The sequence below is a fragment of the Zeus faber genome, assembly GCF_960531495.2.
Source record: "Zeus faber genome assembly, chromosome: 3".
Classification (NCBI taxonomy): Eukaryota; Metazoa; Chordata; class Actinopteri; order Zeiformes; family Zeidae; genus Zeus; species Zeus faber.
In genome coordinates, this window is record NC_137190.1 from 27,332,518 (window position 1) to 27,354,687 (window position 22,170).

At 42.1% G+C, this 22,170-nt stretch overlaps 1 protein-coding gene across 1 annotated transcript in view; it reads right to left on the reverse strand.

Annotated features, from left to right (window-relative positions):
- Nucleotides 1–20,291, reverse strand: part of map2k5 (mitogen-activated protein kinase kinase 5) — a 64,719-nt gene extending 44,428 nt beyond the window's left edge. The window contains exons 1-8 of the mRNA XM_079997071.1: nt 20,093–20,291; nt 19,551–19,599; nt 18,191–18,258; nt 13,559–13,628; nt 12,758–12,798; nt 10,860–10,921; nt 10,698–10,746; nt 8,664–8,728 (exon numbers count right to left, since the gene is read on the reverse strand). Coding sequence (XP_079853197.1) covers nt 8,664–8,728; nt 10,698–10,746; nt 10,860–10,921; nt 12,758–12,798; nt 13,559–13,628; nt 18,191–18,258; nt 19,551–19,599; nt 20,093–20,224 — 536 coding nt within the window. The 5' untranslated portion in view covers nt 20,225–20,291. The remainder of the gene's footprint in view (nt 1–8,663; nt 8,729–10,697; nt 10,747–10,859; nt 10,922–12,757; nt 12,799–13,558; nt 13,629–18,190; nt 18,259–19,550; nt 19,600–20,092) is intronic.
- Between the last annotated feature and the right edge of the window lie 1,879 nt (nt 20,292–22,170).

Consider the following 22,170-nt stretch of genomic DNA (forward strand, 5'->3'; position numbering starts at 1 on the left):
TCTTCCTTTAAGCCATAATCAATATCAGTTAAGCATGAGTGCTGCCTCTTAATTAAGATAAGATGAAGATGTTAATTGAGACAAGAGAGCCGGGGTAGACATGTTAAATACTGATTGGACAGGTTCTGTGTGTGTAAGAGAGGCTGGCAAGGAGATTAAACCAAGTCTCTGCCACCCTAAACAAGTTAGAGCTCATAATGAGAGGCCAAGACTAATCTAGCAAGATGTCTCACCCTCAAGCCTCTGTAAAGCAAAAATAAATGTGTTCTGAGTTTGTCACACCACACACCCACTCGTGGCGGGGGCTCATGAGTCAGTTCACTAGTGGGAGGAAAATGGAATGAACAGGGGTTCCCAAAAGATCACTCTGATCAGCGGCTTTATATAGTGTTAGGGGAGGGGCCATGCCAAGTATGACCCTTCCACGTCATAGAGTCATGGATTCAGGCCTGCCCAAAAAATCCGGAACATAAAAATGGTGATAAACAGCTTAACGGTCTCACTCCACAATTCAGGACCACAAAGGTGTAAGCAAATACTGCACAGGTAAATACTACAGGTACTCCTCATAAGTTTAAACGGTCGTAAGTCTGAACGGTCGTTAAGTATTTTGATGAGATTGTTTTTGTAATCAGCAACACAACATGAGAATCCATTAATATTCCAAACGATATATAATGAAATACACGTATTTGTTTTGTAACTCAGATTTTATTTTAAATATTTCTACTTTGCGAAACTAATTACATTTTCTAACATGTAGCGAGAGAAAATATATCTTTGGGACCAAAAATACAGTTCTGGAGACACAGGGTCACTGCTGCATGCTCCCGGCTCAATTCTCAGCCTGTCCTTGACCATGTCAGGACTGAGTCTCTGTGTATGAGTTACAGTGACAGGGGAGAGGGGGGCAAGGTTACACATCCACCCTCCCTGCGCACACTTCCCCCTGATCTGACCCCAGTAAATGTGCCTCATTGCCTGGCTCTTATTTACACTCCAGCTCTTGCTGTAATAAAAGCTCCATCATGCAGTATTCATAGGGCCGCTCTCCATGCCTCTAAAGTTGGGGCGTGTGTTAAGAGATGGTGGCCTTCTTGATCAGGGCCGCAGGGTTTAGGTTTACAGAGCCACGTGGGCGGCCGGGCCGCCTTACTCTCTCCCTGACACTCTCACCTGTGATGGCTGCGGCGACTCTCCTGACTGACATGGCGCGTAAACAAAGACACGTACGTACACCAGCACGGACACACAAAAGCTTGTGTAAGTTGCAATCCCATTAAACCAGGGACAACAGGAGGGCAAGACCATGTGACAATTTAGTGGCTGGAGATGTGTGGATTACATTTTGCTATTCTTCCATGTATTACACTACATGTGGTACAGGTTGTGAATAAAGCAAAGATTAATTTCTGCTTTATATTTTACAATATAAATGAACTCCTTTATGAACAAAACTTTGGTACCCATCTCTCGTAAAAAAAAAAAGAATAATTGTGGCAAATTTGAAGTGCCACACGCGATATGAGATAATCTATTTTCATCATATGTCCCAAAACTCTCAGAGCCTGCTGCACGATATGCTTGACTGCTGTTGACATGACAATTCAAGACTCTCCCTATTGGTCTCTGATAGTATAATGCCATAATTTTCTTCATTCTGGTACATACAAAGAGGCTTCATTACCTGTGGGGCAGAATAATGTGCTCCTCTTAAGTTAAATAAATAAAACCCAATAAATTTGCTAAGAACATTTACATATACCCACAGTGGCCACTTTATTATATACATCTGCAAATTTTCATAAACAGCCAATCATGTGGCTAGAACTTATAAAACAAAGCATGTGGACGTGGTAATGATGTTTAGCTGTACATAAAACCAGAAAAGGAGGCGTGATCTGAGGTACTTGGACTGTGGAGTGTTGGTGACATAGAATGGTGGGTCAAGCATCTCAGAAACCGCTGCCTTCATTGGATTTTCACACGACTACAGTCTCAAGAGTTTACAAAAAAATCAGACTATAAAAAATGATCTATCTAGTGTGGCAGTTCTGTGGACAGAAACACCTTGTAATGAGGCAGGTCAGAGAATGATCGTACCCATTCAAGCAACTGCTCAAAAACTGGTGCGCAGAAGGACACCTCTGAACACGGAAAATCTTGAATTGGCTACAATAGCAGGAGATTACTATGCCTTGTTCGGATACTATACACCAAGGATGGCAAGATAATGCTTCAGTGGATATGTTATCACCAAAACTAGACCAATGGGGATTGGAAAAATCTGACTCCGAATTTATGCTGTGATATGCAGGTGGTAGGCTGAGAACTTAAATACAGTAGCATGAAACTATGGATTCACCCTGCCTTGTGTCAACAGTCCAGTCTGCTGGTGGGGGTGTAATGATATGGGGAATTTTTGGCATGCATTGGGTTTCCTAACAGCAATTGGCATAATTTGAAAGCTACAGCCCACTGATGCATCATTTTGATCAACCAATGTCAACCATTTATGGCCACAGTCCAGCGGGATAATGCAGCATGTCACAAAGCACCATCTCAAGCTGGTTCCACTAACATGGCGGTGACTTTAGATTACTCCAATGGCCTGCACAGTGCACACATCTCGACCCAATAATTCCCCCAGGGAGTTGAGGGGGAAAAGCCGTTATGGCCCTAAAATCCGCATGATCTTTATGATACTATCAAGTCAACATAGACCAAAATTAAGTGGTTTCAAATGTGGGATTTACTGGGCTGCAGAGCTCATTTTATTTACACTGAATTGATATTTTTTTGCATATTATTAAAAAATCAGTTAAGTATATTGTCCTGAACTCATGAGAACTCAACACTGAACTCATTAGCCTATTAAATAACCAAAGTATTTTGGCAACAATTTATATACACAGTATAATCAATGAGGGGGAAAAAAAAAAATCAATGGAGAAAATGAGCTGATAGACTGGAGAAGAAGTAGTCATGGGGGTGTAACAGCATGTCAGCTGGGTCACTGCCATGTAAATGTGCTTGTTTCTATTGCATGGCTGGATCCATGATAGCCCGCCAAATATCCCTTTGTCCTTGTTAACGTATTTATAAGCCATAGAGTCATTAATTCTGGTGGACAGACCTCAGAGAGAGTGTGTAATAAAAACAAAAAGACAGACAATGATGGATTGCTGGGTCAGCGTGTGGCTATGGGAAGTTGAAGTATTGGTAACATCCAATTGAGTCTAAATGGCTCTGGATCATAAAAGGGGTAAGAGGTTAAAGGTGGGGGGCCTTTGTGGTGCTATTTACTCTAGATAAGCCATACCAAGGGAGGGATGCTGGATAGGACTGAGAATTGGCTCCCATGCAGCCGGTTATGTTCATCACACATTAGACAACAATGAAGGATTTCAAAGGTGGCTTTCAATGAGAGGGGATGTGCAAAACGTGTAGTGACCTTGGTCTTGCAGCATTCATGTTTGACTGAGAAAGGTAATTTTATGTGAGCGAGTGTGTGTGCGTGCGTGCGTGTGTGCGTGCGTGCGTGCGTGCGTGCGTGTCTAAACGAGGCGGTGGGTGTGTTTGGAAATTCCAGATACAGACGGCAAACCTTCCTCAAAAAGTATAACCCAAAGGACCGTGTGTGTGTAATGTTCCCTATAGCTATGTAAGTATGTTAGAATATGTATGTCATTGGGTTATCGAGTCTTGCAGCATATAATAACAGGAACAGGATGCAGAGCCCAACAGAACAGCTGACTGAATTACTTTTCTATATATTTTTTTGAATTAAGCAATTTATTGCAATACCCAAGGTGCCTTCACTGGCTGGTATGGTAAAAACCTTTCTGTGCACGTTTGGTGGTCAAAGGGACACGTGTTTCACATTTTGAAAAAGCAGTTTTAGGAAGCAGTGAGGTAGGATGTGGGAATAGGCTAGCTCCAAGGGAAGTGAGCGATGTGTCCCCACTTCCCTTGTCATGGCAGACCTCTGACTTTTTGACTCTGACCTCTGACTCTGAAAAATTTGACGCATTACCTTCGTAACCCACAGTAAAGCACATAAAAGGGAAACTCCCATAAGCCCAGCAAAACATTTTTTGACTTAAATTTACAATAATACAGTTCCTCAATAATGAATAAGAAAATGTAGTGAAGCCAATATGGTTTACTGTGTATAGTCCTTACGCTGATATAAGTCCATATGATGCCACTTATTTTTACTTTTTAGTAGCTTTTATAGGTATAGGTTTAATCTAAAAACATGTTTTAGAGCTTATTGTCAATTTTCACTGAGTTGTCATTTATAATGTGACATGCTACTTCCAAATAACAGTTGCTCAATGGGAGTTCCACAAAAAGTTCACAATATTGTGAGGCAGTGAGTCACACTATACAAGGTTGATTTGCATAAAGTAGTCTCAACAATTACTTCATGCACCTGGAGCCAGAATTCACTGATCTGCCATTTTCAAAATGATAGAATGTGTTAAATTGAGATCTTTTGGTGAAAATGTTCCAGAAGAATGCTGAAGGACGACTTCAACTATTAACAGGTGAGAGATCTTGCCATTTAAGTGGCTCTTGATTTATTGTGATTAAAATTTCACAAAGTTCCCCGAATGTCTGAGGAACAGCTGTGCTTTAACTGTGTCCTCAAAAAGTGATGGAGAAAGAGAAAATGTTAAGGTCCATGGGACTGTAGCCACCCTCCCTGGACGCATCCGCAAGAGGAAAATCGACCCCAGATTGAACAGAAGGATAGTGCAAATGGTAGAAAAAGAGCCAAGGACAACTTCCAAAGAGATACAAGCTGAACTCCAAGAGTACATCAGTGTCTGATCGCACCATCCGTCGCTTTTTCAGTGACAGTGGATGCCATGGAAGAAGACCCAGGAGGACTCCACTTTTGAAAGAAAAACATTAAAGCCCAGACTGGAATTTGCTAAAATGCATATTGACAAGCCACAATGCTTCTGGGAGAATGTCCTTTGGACAGATGAGTCAAAACTGGAGCTTTTTAGGAAGTCACATCAGCTCTATATTCACAGAAGAAAAAATTAAGCTTTCAAAGAAAAGAACACCATACCTACTGTGAAACATGGAGGAGACTCGGCTATGTCTGGGCAGCTTTGCTGTGTCTGGCACAGGGTGCCTTGAATCTGTGCAGGGCACAATAAAATCTCAAGACTATCAAGGTATTCTGGAGCGAAATGTACTGCCCAGTGTCATGTAGCTCTCTCTCAGTCGCATGTCATGGGTCCTCCAACAGGATATGACCCAAAACACACAGCTAAAAGCGCCCAAGAATGGATAAGAACAAAATGTTGGACTACCCGAAGTGGCCTTCTATGAGCCCTGATCTGAATCCTATCGAACATCTATGGAAATAGCTGAAACATGCAGTCTGGAAAAGGTTCCCTTCAAACCTGAGACAGCTGGAGCAGTTTGCTTAGGATGAGTGGACCAAACTACCTGTTGACAGGTGCAGAAGTCTCAGTGAGAGCTACAGAAATCACTTGATTGCAGTGATTGCCTCTAAAGGTTGTGCAACAAAATATTAGGTTATGGGTCCCATAATTTTTGTCCGTGTCATTTTCATTTGTTTTATTATGTTAAAAATTCTGTTGAATCAAAAATCTAAAGGAAAGTCTGATTTCTATTTAATATGAAATAAACAATGATGGATGCCAATTACTTTTGTGAGTTTCAATTTATTTCAGAGAAGATTGTGGGTTCTTCTTTTTTCGTCGAAGGGTACCAACAAGGGTCCAGGCCATTTTAGAACATAATCGATCGCTTGAGCAATAATTTATCTCATTTCACATTTTTTTTTGCTTTGCTCTATGACATACCAAAGGCATGCAGGTATACATGAGAAAATTGCTTTTAATTTCGTCACTTTTCAGGAGGATTTTGACCATGTCTGTATATCGTATGATAAGTCAATATAGTAATTATCGCGACAGGCCTACATGTATTGACAAAACATAATTAATCAAGTCCAACAAAATTGGTACAGCAATTTGCCAGAAAGCCTCTTCCTGTGATAGCTATAGCAGTAAAGGAGGGAGAAAAGGAGAAGGATGTAATCAGGAGAATGTTTGGGGGTATGAATGTGCCTGTGATGAGAGAGAGAGAGAGAGAGAGAGAGAGAGAGAGTGTGAGTGAGTGAGTGAGTGAGTGAGTGAGTGAGTGAGTGAGTGAGTGAGTGAGTGAGTGAGTGAGTGTGTGTGTGTGTGTTATATCCACTGGTGAGTGCACGGGACTTGTCCCAATTATTTCTGGTGTTTGAGGTGGGAATTATATCGTAGCGACTCCAAGCAGTTGAAAAGGCCCCACAGCCACCCCTGAGTCCCCACAGCCGTATAGACACTCCACGACTGCAGGAAAACTCAGAGTACCACAGAAGACCCCCCAGCACCCAGAGAACCCGGGAGCCCATGGAGCAACACCCACGCATGGCCCCAAGGGAAATAAACCAGTCCCAGAGAGTGCGGGGAGACCCTGCACCCCTGAAGTGCACACATCAAACCCACCTCTACATAAGACGCACCTGCAAGCACAAAAACCAGGCTGCAGGCACCAGGCACTCCAAGGGCCCCTGGAAAGCACCCAGTAGCGCTCCCCACAGCCCCGCCGGGTGGCAGCAGGCCAGAAACCACCTTGCACCAGGGGCAAGCTGCCAGGACCCGAACCCAGCCAGCAGGGGGGGCTCAATGGGCCACCCTCCGGCCAACCACCGACGCACCTACCCACACGCGCCGGGCCACCCTGAAAACCCCAGTGCTCAATGTGTGCTGTTGGTAAATGCAGTTAAAATGGCGGGTTGTGGGAGCGCGAGTCCTCTAAGCATGTCGAACCTGAATCACTCGCACCCCTCCTGCCCCGCAGACCCTGGTCTGATGGTGTGGTGTTTGGAGTAAGATTTATGTAGATGTGTATGTGTTCTAAGCTAATATGAGTGGTATTCAAATTGCAGGACAGACGTGGAGTTTGGTGAACTATTTCTGTAAGTGTATATCTTATACTTTTCCTTTCATATATTAGATTAGAAACATATTTTATGTTTGTGGTTTAGTGGCTTCAGTTGTCCATTAAGGTTGTCCACTATGTCCATTCATTCCTTTCCCAATTGAGTAATTATTTAAATCAAAAGCAACCATTGACAAGCCTATCTTACATGTGATGAGATGGAATCAGAATAAAACAATATATATTCCAAGAACAGCATAAACAACTGGGTAGAAAAGAAAGAAAACAAAATGGGGGAAAAAATAAAATACCACCTTCTCCCAACCATAAAAAAATCAGCACCAAAGCATATGGATTTTCTTCTGAGCTCAATTGACTGAGAAGTTGTTGGGGTTGCAATATCGGCCTCTCCCAGTGCTGTGGAACCATTTCCAGTGCCTGTCTGATCGGCAATCTTTTTCTCCCGCAACTGTGAGAGATATAGGCTGTTAATGAAACAACCTCATTGTGACAACAAACAATAAAAGGCAGCAGAGGGGAGTAAAACAGAGAGAAAAAGAGTGGCCTTACTAAAGAATAAAAGTGGATTTACTAGATAGAAAAATTGACTGGGGGGGCTGCTGGGGAGGGCGGGTAGACAGACCGATCCCTCTATGGAGTCAAGGTTAGTCTGAGCAGTGATCAATACTTCAATCTCAATAAAAAAGCTCAATGGTCATGGATTGATGGCAGGGAGGAAAACAATGGGTGGGGAATGCAGGGATAAAAGCGCAGACTCAAAATGCCAACCTTGTCATAATGTTAGCAGGGTGGCAATACATCAGTCTAGCTAGGGATGCGGAGTGGCCCCTCGCTATATATTGTGGTGCGATGCGTTGTCGCGCACGTCGATTAAGGCCACCGCTGTCAAACCTTACAGCTCCAAATCGATATCGTATATGTTGGCAACCTTCATATAGGAATAAATAAATAAAAGCCCGGACAAAAACCGCCCTGATAGATGACACGACAAACAAGAAGAGAATTATGGGTAGAAGATTGGGAAAGGGGGAGTCAGATGGAACATCCCCCACCAGCCTGACACAGTACAACTCTGTAGAGCCAAACTTTTAGCAGCACAATGTGAGTGTGGGTCAGATAGCATCTCTATCCAGCAGCCTATCTATTTGGGACAGCCGCCAACAAATATGTAGGAATCAATTTATTTGTATTATTTTAAATCATTTATTTATGTCCCAATGATTGAAACTGGACATTTTAAGGTGGAGTTAATTTTGAGTAACAATAACAGCTTTTTAGTGAATTCCAGAATGAAAGGATAATAAGTAATTGAAAGACCAAATAGACACAGTGGGCAATAGCACTAAAAATGTAGAAAATACACAAACCAAAGTGTGAGTCAAATAATCAAATTAAAGATAATAAAATAAATACTATTTTACAGTGGATGTTTGTGACACTGAACCATTTAGAAGGCTTCAGATGACTACCAAACTTAAAACTTCTCATCTTCTCTTCTATCCATCTTGCACAGCACGCATCACTGTTCAGTATCACTTGCCACTGCTGTGCTGCAACCTGTCCAATGTGTGTGTGTGTGTGTGTGTGTGTGTGTGTGTGTGTGTGTGTGTGTGTGTGTGTGTGTGTGTGTGTGTGTGTGTGTGTGTGTGTGTGTGTCAGAGGCAACTCACTTGTACACCGTCCCGCCGTTTCCATGGCCGAGCTGCTCTTGGCAGTGGATGTCATGGGCGCTGATCTGAGGAAAAAAACCACATTATGGTTTGGTGTAACATCAATCTGATCATAAATCTGAAAGCTACTTATCCTTCAATTTGAACTCAAACCTTCGGTTGCAGTACTGTTTACAAACTCCAGGTCCAACAGAGTTATCCAACAACCCACAGAAATATTAGCTTATTTTAGTAGTTGATCGTAGTTTGAATGTTGTATCCACCCATTCATGAACTGAATCGATGTATTGAGCAAAAACCGACGTGTCGTTACACCCCTAGTGGCCGTGTGCACGACTGCCTGGAAGCGAGAGGAGAGGCGGACGACGGCGAGAGACACGGGGTGAGCAAGAGAAAGAAAGAGAGCGAGAAAGACAGCAGGACAGACAGAGAGAAAGAGATACAGAGAAAGAGAGAGAGAGAGAGAGAGGGAGAGGGGTGAGCGCCGAACGTAACTGGAGGCTATAAACAAGATGGGCATCCAGGTCATTTCAAGTTCAGCGACAGAGAGGGAGAGCGAGAGAGCGAGAGCGAGAGAGAGGGAAAAGAAGAGAGAGGCCCAGGAGAAGGAGATCAATACAACATTTGCTGTCCAATTTATAAAACGACATTGCGCTGGAGTCAGGGTGAGGAGGGGGTGAGTGATGTAGAGTTTAATGACGATTTGTTTGCTGTCGCCATTCCATTCCGCTTTGATAAAAGGTGTCAGAGGGGGGTAATATAACCCTACCCCGGTTTACATCATGCCCCCCCCCCCATCCCTGTCTCTCCCTCTAGAGCGGTTCCCCCTCCAGACAACGACACAAGTCATACTTCGAAATTCCTTCCACACGGTGACAGATGGGGGGGGTTGCCTTCGATTAAATCTTTTGTTTGCTTGTGCCTAAAGAAGCAACTGATGAAAAACCACTGTACTGTACCGTAATGGAACAACACTTGGAACAACGTGTGTGCCACTCGAAGGCGACCACTTTAAGTTCAGGGATTCTGTCGAGGTTCGAAAAACGGGGCAGATGAAAAATACTGTATGTGAATGAAGGAGCTTCTCCCAGAGATTCTGCATTTTGTATATAGAGCAACACCGAGTATCTCCAGTATTTATTATATGCAATCGTATCCCTTGATGAGACATCAGCACCTCACTGCCAAAACTCATTTTGTACAGCCAACACTAGGGGATAAGTTACACACACACACACACACACACACACACACACACACACACACACACACACACACACACACACACACACACACACACACACACACACACACACACACACACACACACACACACACACACACGACCTGAGGGCCACTGGCCACGTTGTCTTCTCCTAGGAGGACCGCGTTGAACACCAAGGGAGAAACAAACAGCCCAACGTTTTTTTTTAACTGCGCATTGGTGAATTGCTTATTAACATGTCTGATAAAAATAGACAGATAATTTAAAAAGTTGTTATATTCTATTTTATTCTGAAAACATTGGTCGTACAATAACAAACAGTAGTCCAGGAAAAATTGTGTGGACTATTTATGCATTGCGATTTAAAAATAAATCTGCAGGACAGATTTAACCTTCTATTATAAACATGTAGCAGGTCAACATGGTCACATGGTTTGAGACCCCTGATGTACATGTAAACAACACATACACACACACACACACACACACACACACAGACACAGACACAGACACAGACACAGAGACAGACACAGAGACAGACACACACACACACACACACCGAATGGAGAGGGAGGGGTACAATAGCACCATTAGCCCAATGCCTCTACATGTGAAACTAAACTTAATTGTCTTCCTGACTCATGTGGTGCTGAGGAAAGTCAGAAACACACACACCCCCAAACCCCCCAACCCACAAACGCACGCACGCACACACACACACAGAGGACAGGGAATGGAGGGGACAGTAAGAAGGACGTGTATGTGGTTGTTTTAGTCTACTAGGAAGTGCAAAACAAGTGACAGCTCACCTGCCCGTTTGTCAAGATCTTTTTCAGCTCAGCTGATGACTTCTTGAGGCTGAACCAGGGGAAAACAACAACAAACATTAACAATTTTGCATTTACGTAGTCACAATCCTTTTCCAAAAATCAAATATCAGTCAAACAGGTTACAAAGCCTGGGCTGCTCACCTGTTATTGGCCTCTGGGGTGACAGGGGAGCAGTCATTGGCCGGGTTAGGCCTTGTATTCACCTGAGGGGGGACACACACACACACACACACACACACACACACACACACACACACACACACACACACACACACACACACACACACACACACACACACACACACACACACACACACACACACACACACACACACACGTTAAGGTGAAAACAGACGGACAGAGACATAGGTATGCAGACACACTGACAGATAAACAGACAGGGACATACACAGACAGGTAGACAGACAGATAGAGACAGACAGACAGGAAGAAAGACAGACAGACATACATACAGAGTCAGACAAGTAGATAGACAAAGACAGACCGACAGATCAACAGGCCAGGACAGACAGACAGATAGACATGCAGAAAAACAGACGGACAGACAGATAGAGAAAGACAGACCTATGGGTAGTCACCCCCTAATGAACAAGCAGCAGAACACAGGCTGTCAGTTCATTCCGGAGGTTAATTGTCTCTTGTAAAGGGAGAGAGAGGAAGGGGATGAGGGGTGAGAGGTAGAGGAGAGGAAGAGCTGACAGACAAGATGGAGGGGGGGGGACTGAAAATGGCATTGCCGTTCGCCAGGAGGCAAAACGATACATACCGATAGCCTGACAGATAAACTGATGGAGGAAAGATTAGGTGGAAAAGAACATCAGCAACATGCTGTTATTCTCTTTTCTGCGTCTTTGTCCGCATTCACGCCGACGTCTTTGCTCAACCCAGATATTAAACAAAAGAAGTCAAGCTAAGGAGGAGACTTAAAATAGCTCTTTTAATTGAGGCCAAAGGGCCGGCGTGTTGGGTCCACTGAAGGCAACGGGTATCCTCTCTTTAATTAGTGCCCAAGAAGACCTCGTTTAAACGGAGAACCGAGACTCCCCCTCAGCCAATTACTGCTGCATTCAAACGGGAGGAAAGAAGGGGGAAAGATGAGTGATAGGCTTTGGAAAAACATCATCTTCTCACAAAACAGACCTTTGACCTGAAAACGGGGGGGGGAGAGAAAGACGCCTCAGAGAATATATACGTAAAATGAATCAGTTTCAATATTCAAGGGGGAGTGGGCTTTTAGTGTGGAACGGAGGCACACTTAAAATGGATCATCTGGAAAGGCACAGGAAGGTGTCAGGCCACTTAACCCATTGTAATTAGCGCTGGCTTTGAGAGCAACATATGCCCGACGTAAAGAAGGAGGGCCCTGGGGAGCGGAGGTTTTTTTTTGGGGGGGGGGGGGGGGCTTGTAATGACAATTTCATGGTTGAGAAACGACGCGTCCTCTCTGCGCTCGGCTTTGCCCTGATCGGCAGTGTTCTGCCGATCAGACGTATGGAATTAAGAGGGCAGTGATACCGTACTTCAGGGAGGATAAGAGTACAACACCCTCGTCTTAAATGACTGTCCCAGTGAAACTGAGAGAGACAGCGAGAGAGAGCGAGAGCGAGAGAGAGCAGGAGAGAGCGAGAGAGAGCGAGAGCGAGAGAGAGCGAGAGACAGCATGAGAGGGCAAGAGAGAGCGAGAGAGAGAGAGAGAGACCAAGAGAGAGCGCGAGAGAGGGCGAGAGAGAGGGCAAGAGAGATAGAGAACAACCTCTATCCACAGTTAGCCATCTACATATATAAATATAGACAAGGGCAGTCAGAGGAAAGGGTTACAGCTTGACTTCAATTGACATTTCAATAAGTGGAGCACACAGTTACCAATCCATTTGCCTTAAGTTTTTTTTGCCTGACCCCCCCATCTCTCTCTCTCTCTCTCTCTCTCTCTCCCCCTCTCTCCCTCTCCCTCTCTCTCTCTCCCTCTCCCTCTCTGTCTCTTTCTCAGAGGCAGCCGAAACAATTACTGAGCCACGTACCTTGAGGCCATGTATGTTCCGTATCCCCGGGGTCTTGCCGGCTGAAACAGTAATTGACTAGATTGTAGAACACATCGCGGAGCCCTTTACAAATGTACTGAAAAAAGGAATCAGCTCTTGAAAGAAATAAAATGAAATGAAATGAGGGTGACTATGAAATTAGTCGCAGAGCAGAGAGTGATTGAGATGTAGGGCTCTTGAGACCGCAGAGGAGGAGAGGAGAGAGAAGGAGGAGAAAGATAGAGAGGGGGGGGGGGGGGATTATGGGCAGTTGCCTTGCTTGTCATCTTCTTTCAGAGCTTTAAGAAAATTCCTAAAAAAAAGTCTTAAGAGGCTAATATCTTAAGAATTTCCAACTACATAAGTACTCAATAGCCTGTTTTCTGAACAGCAAATTTGGTTTCGGAAAAGCCGACATTTATGTAATTTGTTGTAATATTTTTATTCAAATGGAATTTGCACAAATGCCATATGGTTGGCCAGTTGTATTAGCTGTAAATACAATATTAATATTTGTCCCGACACTTTGGGTAAGTGAGTTAACCACTGATGTACATATTCATAAAGTCAAGGTCCATATCCCACAGAGCAAGCAATTAAGAATATAACCTACAATATACTGTAAGAAGAAATATATACAGTATAATCTAAATATAGCTACAGAATCACCCACGAATAGGCACACACACACACACACACACACACACACACACACACACACACACACACACACACACACACACACACACACACACACACACACACACACACACACACACACACACACACACACACACCTACCCCGTGGAAATATCTGCAGTGGCTCTGGCAGGAGTCCATTGATCCGCTGTTCATTCACTGTGTTGCAGTACTAAAGGGGAAAAAAATAGAAAGAGCCCAGTGTAATGGATTCAGTAAACACAAGAAGGGAGAGTAATGAAGAATTCAAGAACATAGAATGGGGGCTGTAATCCATTTTAGAAATACACAAGTTCTGTGTGACTGGGATCTTTCATTAAGTGATACGCAAACCATACAATAATATTAAACATAATAAAAATAATAACAATTAAAAATAATAATAATAATAATAATAATAAAATAAATAAATAATGCAGCAATAATACAGCGGAAACCGCTCATAGTCATCACTTCTGTATGGGTCAAATTCATCACTATAAATGGATAATTATTATAATCAATTTTTCTTTCCTTTTTCTTTTTTCTCATGCATATTACCATCTAAAGGTATCAATGGCTCTGTGAAGCCTGACAAGGGACGCACAGGGCTTTTCATGTTTCGTTCAATTAGGAAACGTTGGAAAATAAATTCATGTAAAATAAAAACAGTTTTTATTTTTTATTTTTTTGGAGAAACAGGAAACGGGGATGTGCAGAGGGGCAGAGATCGCTCCCTCTCCATTACACACGCCATTGCTCTACACCTACCTGTTTTACGATTTATCAGTCTAAAATACCTTTTAAACTTAAAATAATTGTTGGACAGGATTTAAAGTGTTTAATGAAAATGTTAAATTGTAAGGACATCCTTGGGGGGGCTGCGCCGGTGCAATGCAAAATCCTGACGCGGCTATAGCACCGACGTAGCGCCACCACTGCAGATGGGTAACCACGAGGCAAAGTATCATGGGAGTTAAGTTTGAAAAAAAAAAAAATATATATATATATATATATATATAGAATTACCATAGTTACAAGAAAATGTTTTTCCATATGTTGTCATGTATGAAAAGACCCAAAATTAACACTGTAAGCGGACTACTATGAATGAATTATTTAAACAGCATTTGTATAGGAATGATTCTGTCCCAAGCTGTTTGATCCATACAAGCGGTTGATCACTGTAACCGTGATCATTATAAGCAGTTTCCATTGTAATAAACTAAATCATAAAAAAAGCAAACCAACTCTTAATAGCAGTTGCATCGATTTTGGTAGGGTAAATTTGTGGTGAATTTTGTTCATGTTTGCATCTCAAAAGTCATAAGATGAAATAAAATAAATTAATAAACAGGAGAGTGTGAGGTGATGAAATCTGTTGCTGTTGAGAATGATTGCCTTGTGGGTTTGTTGTGTCAAGAGTGTAACATTAACCCTTATTCCTCCAGGTCAACAATCTACCAAACGTCCATACCCTGTAGGGCTAACATGCACATGCCTGCCAAGGCAAAACAACAATTGATGTTTCAGTTAACCAAACCATCTGTTAAATTGTGTGCGCATGTGTGTGTGTGTGTGTGTGTGTGTGTGTGTGTGTGTGTGTGTGTGTGTGTGTGTGTGTGTGTGTGTACGTCACCCCCTTTGTTAGCTAGAGACCCCGGTCGCAGATGGACTCTTGCTAAGGTGTTATTGTGCGAGCTAGCTTGGACGCCTGCGTGTGCTCAGTGTTAGAGGGCGTCCCTGGTCGGGTCTCGGCCTTTGTCGTTTGGGATAATCACTATAATCATACCAGATCACACAGATATGTAAATATAAACTGGCTCTTGTTTCGGGGGCAGCAGAGTCGTGTGTGTGTGTGGGTGTGTGTGTGTGTGTGGGGGGGGGGGGGGGGGGGACCAGCTTGGACGGAAACGGATCAAAATGGCTACCCAAGTGGCACAGCTGCTATTAAGAGGTCTATTTATCACTGTCAAGTCCTGCCTTGCTCCCAGCCTTCTGCCGCTACCCTCCGGCATACTCACAAGGGCCGCATATGAACAATGGGGCAAAACCCCCAAAAAAGTGTGTATGTATGTTTGGTGGTGGTGGTGGTGGGGGGCTTCACATAACTTTAATTTTCCGCTCAGCGAGTTTATTGATTAAGGTTGCAATTACCACCTAATCTGTTGAGGGCGTATCGTTAAGACATTCTACTTTGTTGGCCAATAACTAAACAGTCTCCGATCCCAAATACCATCGCTCAGCCTTGAGGGACAAGTTGTGCAGGGAGAGGGGGTGACGGGGAGAATGGGAGGGGGTCTCATCATTAGCAGACGGAGGAGAAACGGGAGTAAGGGCAGTGGAATTAGGAACGCTACCTCCAGAGGGAGCTGAGCGAGAGAGGAATGAGGCCACATCTCTCTCTCTCTGCATGTGTATATATATGCATGTGTTGTAGTGCAGTGTGTCATGTGACGAATAAAGCTCTCTCTCTCTATCTCTCTCTATCTTTCGGTGGGTCCGACTGTCTTTCAAGGGTGCCGACCAATGATTAGAGATGGCTGGCAGAGCGCTGGGTCTCACAGGAGCGTGTAACAATCAATGTTCTGTGAGGACTAAGGGGAGCTGTTACAGTAGATGCCCTGTTACAGACGGATGGTAATTAAGTGATGAATCTGACCGTTGATTTTCTTTCCCAATGAGTCTTTTGCCGGGCAACATTATCTCTCATGCCCTCGCACACAAACACACACACGCACACGCACACACACACACACACACACACACGCACACACACACACTGAGTCAAATGATTCGTCCTGTTTTCACTGAACATGCTGGCTTCCCTTAATTCCTAGTAATTTCATGTCATCACAGTCTACTCACCTGGAATTAATGACTTTGTGGCAAAAATGCCCACTGAGGTCTCAGCGGAGGCCAAATGCCGACCACAGCACACCAACGAAAATACCAATGCAAATTCTCGCAGAAATGCAGAAAATAAAAATAAAAAATAAAAACACCACCCCTCCCCCGCATAACACATCCCGATATGGCTGCCGGTGTGGAATTTCCTTCAGTGAGCCTGGTGTAATTTCTAGGAAATCAGCAGATTTTAGTACACCTGGCTAGGAATGGGGTCCCATGAGGGGCAGAAAATCATTATAGGGTTTCGCGATTTGTCTTAAATGGATGGATGGATTCCCCATTTACAAGAACAAAATGAAAGCAAGCGTCACGTGAACGTACTCTTACATTAGCGTGGTATGTTAAAGTGCACTTTTTCCAATTAACTCATAAATTAGAGTAATATTTTTCACAATTACGACTTGAATCATATATTTTTTTTAATGACACATAAATGCTTTCATGTAGATTATCATAATGTCCATTGGCCAGTTTAGAATATTTGCAAAGTGTGTGAAGTGGCATCAACAAAGCAGAGCAAGTCTGGCTCATAACATGAAGGTACTTTGAAGCTGCATGTGTGTCACTGGTTTAAATCACAGCAAAAATCGGATTTGCCGAAAGCAGCGCTGGGATTGCTGTGAACGTGTCCAAGAATGCAGCTGCGTGACCATAAAACACTACAGCGGGAAGAGCCAAGTCACAACTGGCTTCAGAACAGGTTGCATCTGCATACATGCACTGCTATAGTCAGTGCATGTAAGGGCGTGTGTGAGTATTTCTCTTTAGCAATTAATCAATAAGTCATTAGTAATTTTTTTAATTTAAATTTTTTATTGTTGAATAAACGAATCAAACCTTTCCGTGCCCTGTTTAAAAGCAGAGGTTAAGGGAGCTCTAATTATGTTTTGAATTTTAAAACATGAAACACACCGAAGTAGCTTGGATAACAGTTTTAGTTCCATGTCTTAACATAAACAAATGCAGTAATTAATTTAATCTGAAGTAATGGATTTAAATTGTGACCGTCACCATGTGTGACGACCTCTTTCATCTATCTATCTCTCTTTCTCTCCCTCCCCCCTCTCTCGCTACCACCCTCCCTCTCCTTCTCCCTCTCCTTCACCCTCTACTTAATGATCAAAAGCCGCACAGAATTTAACATGAAGATGGACACAAAAAAAAGGAAAACAGAAGAGCAAATTGAGCCTGTGGGTTTAGCGGCATCACTGTTAGCTGATGGGGGGTAAAAGACATCCAGAGACAAAAGTAGATTTGGAACAATTCTGCCACCCGAGGGGGGGGGGGGGGGGGTGCTCCCCTTTAATGAGGCAAAACTTTAAGTACTGAACAATAAATAACAAAAATTGACAGTCCATTTAGCTTTCACTGTACCTCGTACAGAAAGCCATTACAAGACATTACTCTTCGTGTCCACCGCATGAACATTAAGTATGGCAGAATACGGCACCGTGCCTGGCTGGGAGGGGAACGCTGTGCACTGGAAAGGACTTAAAAAAAACAGCTACCACAATAACAAAAAGCTGTTAATATATGGTTTTAGACTCGACCATATTGCTCAACAGGTGATGATGTTTCCATGCAATCTGTTGTTTTTTTGTTATCCTTTATTTTGTTCTTTTTTTTTTTACTGTTATTTTATTTTAAACATGGTACTTATCGTTTATTAACTCGACAGTTGCTATCAAACTTACAGTTAACACAATTACATTTTTCGGCTTTGTCTGTATATCTGTATCTTATATGTAAATACTGATACTAGTCTTGAAGTAAGCAGTAACAGTAAAGGTAAAATGTTGGCAGTCAGGGAAAAGTTGAGGCACATTTATGATGATTTCTACTCACATAGGACAACATGGCTTTGAGCTCTTCATCGCTTCTTACAGTGATTCTGTCCCCGACTTCATCTTCATCTGCAAAACAGAGAGAAGCATCTTGTTTAGGCTAAGTATAAAAAACAACAATTAAAAACCAAGGTAAAATAACTACAAAACTATAATAAACTAAATACAAAATCTTCTTTTTTATGTGTTGTATATTTTGCATGTATGTTTCATTTTGGCTAAAAGCATAGAATGATTATGTTACTGTAAATTATATTATATAATATGATTATAAAGCACGGAGATAGAAATCGAACTCTACTGAATCAAAAAGGGGTCATTACATTAAATGAACTTTTTTTTTGTAATGTAGTATGTTGGTCTATAAGTATAATATCGTAATAATATATTAAGTCCAAGACATAAATGTATATGTAAAAATGTATTAAAAAAAACAACAAGCTTTGATGTTTTAATGTGTAAAAGACGTAAAAGATAATTTGTAAATGTGCTAAAATGGGATCTGATTGGCCAATAGAAATGAACAAATTAACATATTATTTGACTATATCCATCCAATCAGGTAGTAGTACTGGGATTAGGTAGGTAGCAGGTAGTAGTGCTTAATCAAAAAGTCATTTAGATTACCATTTTATTTCCAACTTTCTCTACTATTCAAAGAAAGCAGCTGCTTTTGCCAAAAAAAAAGAAAAATATGAGGTAAGGCCCTTTCTAAACACCATTTTCTAATAACTTGAATCTTGCTCGTAAGACTCCAAAAAGGTATACGGAATGTGGATATTTTCCGATTTTTAGTCCTTGAGATGGGTGTGGATTACAACTGACCGTCTGTGTCTGTGACTGAATGCGATCATTATAGACGGGTTTCTCCGCAACACTGTTTTGAGATGCATGTGCAGTCAGGGGACAAAAACATAAAATAAAAATGCCAACAGGGAAACATCTCAAATGGCTATCATCACAGCAGAAAATGCACATATTTGGGGATAGCCACCATACAACACTATACACATTGACTTCAAAGAAAGTTATTTTATTTAATAGAGTGATATGACAGCGCCACCAAATCAATTACTTTTCTATAAAGGTGCTTGCCAAAAAAATATTTATAGACTCAAAAAAGTCCAATAATGAGCTAAGACAGCAATTTCCCAGAGTCAACTGCAACAAGTGTACCATTTACGAAATAAAAGTTATTTATTATGAACTTTTTGAAGCAATAACCAAGTGACTGTCTCCCTCTTATGGAAGTTTTTTCATGTGTTTTTCTTGTCTATCCAGCATCTTGCAATATTTGTATATGTCCAAAACATCCTTAAACCTTATGATGACCCCCAAAGTGAAACTAGAAACAAACTCACATTCGAAAGCAGTGACTGTGGCTTCGGGCATGACGTCTCTGATGGCGACCTGAAAAAGACCCAGTGAGTCACTGTTTCAAACAAGCGCTGCTGCAACAAGGTTTTTTAAAGATGATGAATACATCACTACAGTCTAACACAGCGATACTCAACCGTTTCCACGTCAAGGACCCCACGTGTGATACGCATTAGTCCATGGACTCTATTTGATCGGATTTTGTCTCTGAGGGACAAGATTTTTTTTTTTTTATTGTTAGATATAATTTCATCCAAACTCTCATACCTGTGTATGCTATAGTTAGGGAGATGACAGTGAAATTATGATTAAAAAAACAACAACTCTCTAACGGCGCTGACATCTTATGAATGAAAGAACTGAAGTTTAACTGTTAATCACTTTGCCGGGGACCCCCTGGAAACTTTTGAGATGACATTATATCTATCTATACATTATACATCGAACAATATTTCCAGGCTTTCACTGAGAGATAACGTTAGAGGAGAGCAGCTGGCTCACTCCCACTCCCACTTTGAAGTCTCACCAGCAGGTCATTGAAGTTTAACAGAGACGGACAGTCCACGGAGGAGTCCATGTCCCCCGCCGGGGTTTTGATGCGGATCACTATTCCCTGGGTGTCCATAGCGCAGAGGTTATTTAAATCAAGCAGAAGCATAACAGAGTCATAGTCCCACTGGGCTGGACGTGCGAGCTAGGCGGCTAACTTCCTGCCGTACCATGCTACGACTAGCTGCTAGTCACAATAGTAGACTTTTGGTGCAGACACGGACTCTGAGGTAAACGTTTGCGTTCAGAATGATGTCATTAAAGACGCGTTGGCGTCTACCGACTGGCTGGCGTGACCTTTTCGTTCAGCTATGACACAAAACGCCCTGAAACCCAAAGTCTCAGTCACTGTCAACCAGCAGTCTGAGGGGTCCGGCTAATTCTACTGACAACATATCAACATCCGGCAAGCTTCCCTTCAAAATAAAAGCTCCTTATTGTAAAGTTATTTGTATAGTATTTCATACACAAGGGCAATTCAAAGTGCTTTACACGAGGCATAAAATACATAATATAGAAGTGAGGAGGAATATAAAATGTAACTAATAAGAATATCAACGAGAAATAAAGAGCTAAAAACATTAAAAGGATAAAATAATAAATACACACGCGCACGCACACACACACACACACACACACACACACACACACACACACACACACACACATATATATATTTATATATATATATACATATATATAGCTTAGAAGTGAAGGCCCACACGTGAAATCATTTTGTATTCCTTCATATCGTCAGACACGATCTTGTCTTTCTCCAGTTTCTCAACTCGTGCTCTCGAGCTCGCTGACTCTTTCTCGTAGTTTCCAGTGAGGCAAGTTGGCTGGTTCATCCAATCTTTGAAAACAAATAACTTTTCTATTCCTTTGAATAACCCTCCTGCCAACAAAAAGAGACATTTTCCCCTCATCGTACATCTTTTATCTGATTTGATCAATGCATCATTTTATCACTGAAGTTGCCAGGATAGAATGAGCAAGAGCTACATCAGTTTAAAAGGCCAAGAAATAAAAAAATAAAGAATATACTAAAATCTAGTCTCTATCAAAGCAATATTTTAGTAATTATAGCTCAACTCATCTATTATATTGAATTTAATTGAATCAAGTTATTGATTTCTCTGTCAAAAGAGATGATGTTGTAGCCTTGTAATTCCTTTCCTTTGAATGGGGCAAGTAACACTAAAAGGAGATAAAAAAGCAAATTAAATATATTTAAGGTGTACAAAAGCTCATGGTCATGTTTAATATATGTTTAAATATTATAATGTTAAATATATGTGTATATATTGTGTAAGTGTTTCTTTGTTATTGCCAGCATAACCATGACCTTTAAGGCATTTGAGGCCGTTCTGTAACTCATCGTAGATTAACACAGCATTAGTGCCCAAAGATTTCCACCAGACATGACTCATTAGTGTGTAATTGAACCAGAGGACATTCAAAACTGTTGTTGATTACAGCCTTGTCATTGAGAACCCAAATGCGTCTCTCCACCCTCTCACCAAAAAGCTCTGATTGCAGTTCCAAGAGCAAGACATTGATCCCTGGCTAAGGCGAAGTCTCGTTTTCTGTTCATTTAGAGACCCGCGTTCACAGAGGCCGATATCCAGGTCTGTTGACCGGGCTTATCAGAATCAGAATCAGAATGGGTTATATATGTCATGACAAGCAGCTGTTAAAGCGCCTTTCGATCTCCCCGTCGCCCAGACTTGGCAGAACAAGCAGCCCTGGAAAACAATAGCAACAAGATGTCGCTGTAGTGGCCATTACTAAAGGTAGGGTTTCACTAACGCTCCGTCCCTAGAATGGCTGAAATAAAGGTCTCTACAGCTGACTGGCCTTAGGATGAACTCCTTTACCGATTTTCTTTTTAACTAGGCACTGCAAGGCCAAATAAGATGTTGAAATACACAAAGGGGAAAAGCTTTCATTCGGGTGCATTTGGGGTGCCTGTATCCCAAATTACTGGAGGAGGCTTAATGAAACAAAACATCACTCAAAGTATCACAACTAGATGCATTATAGGGAGTCTTT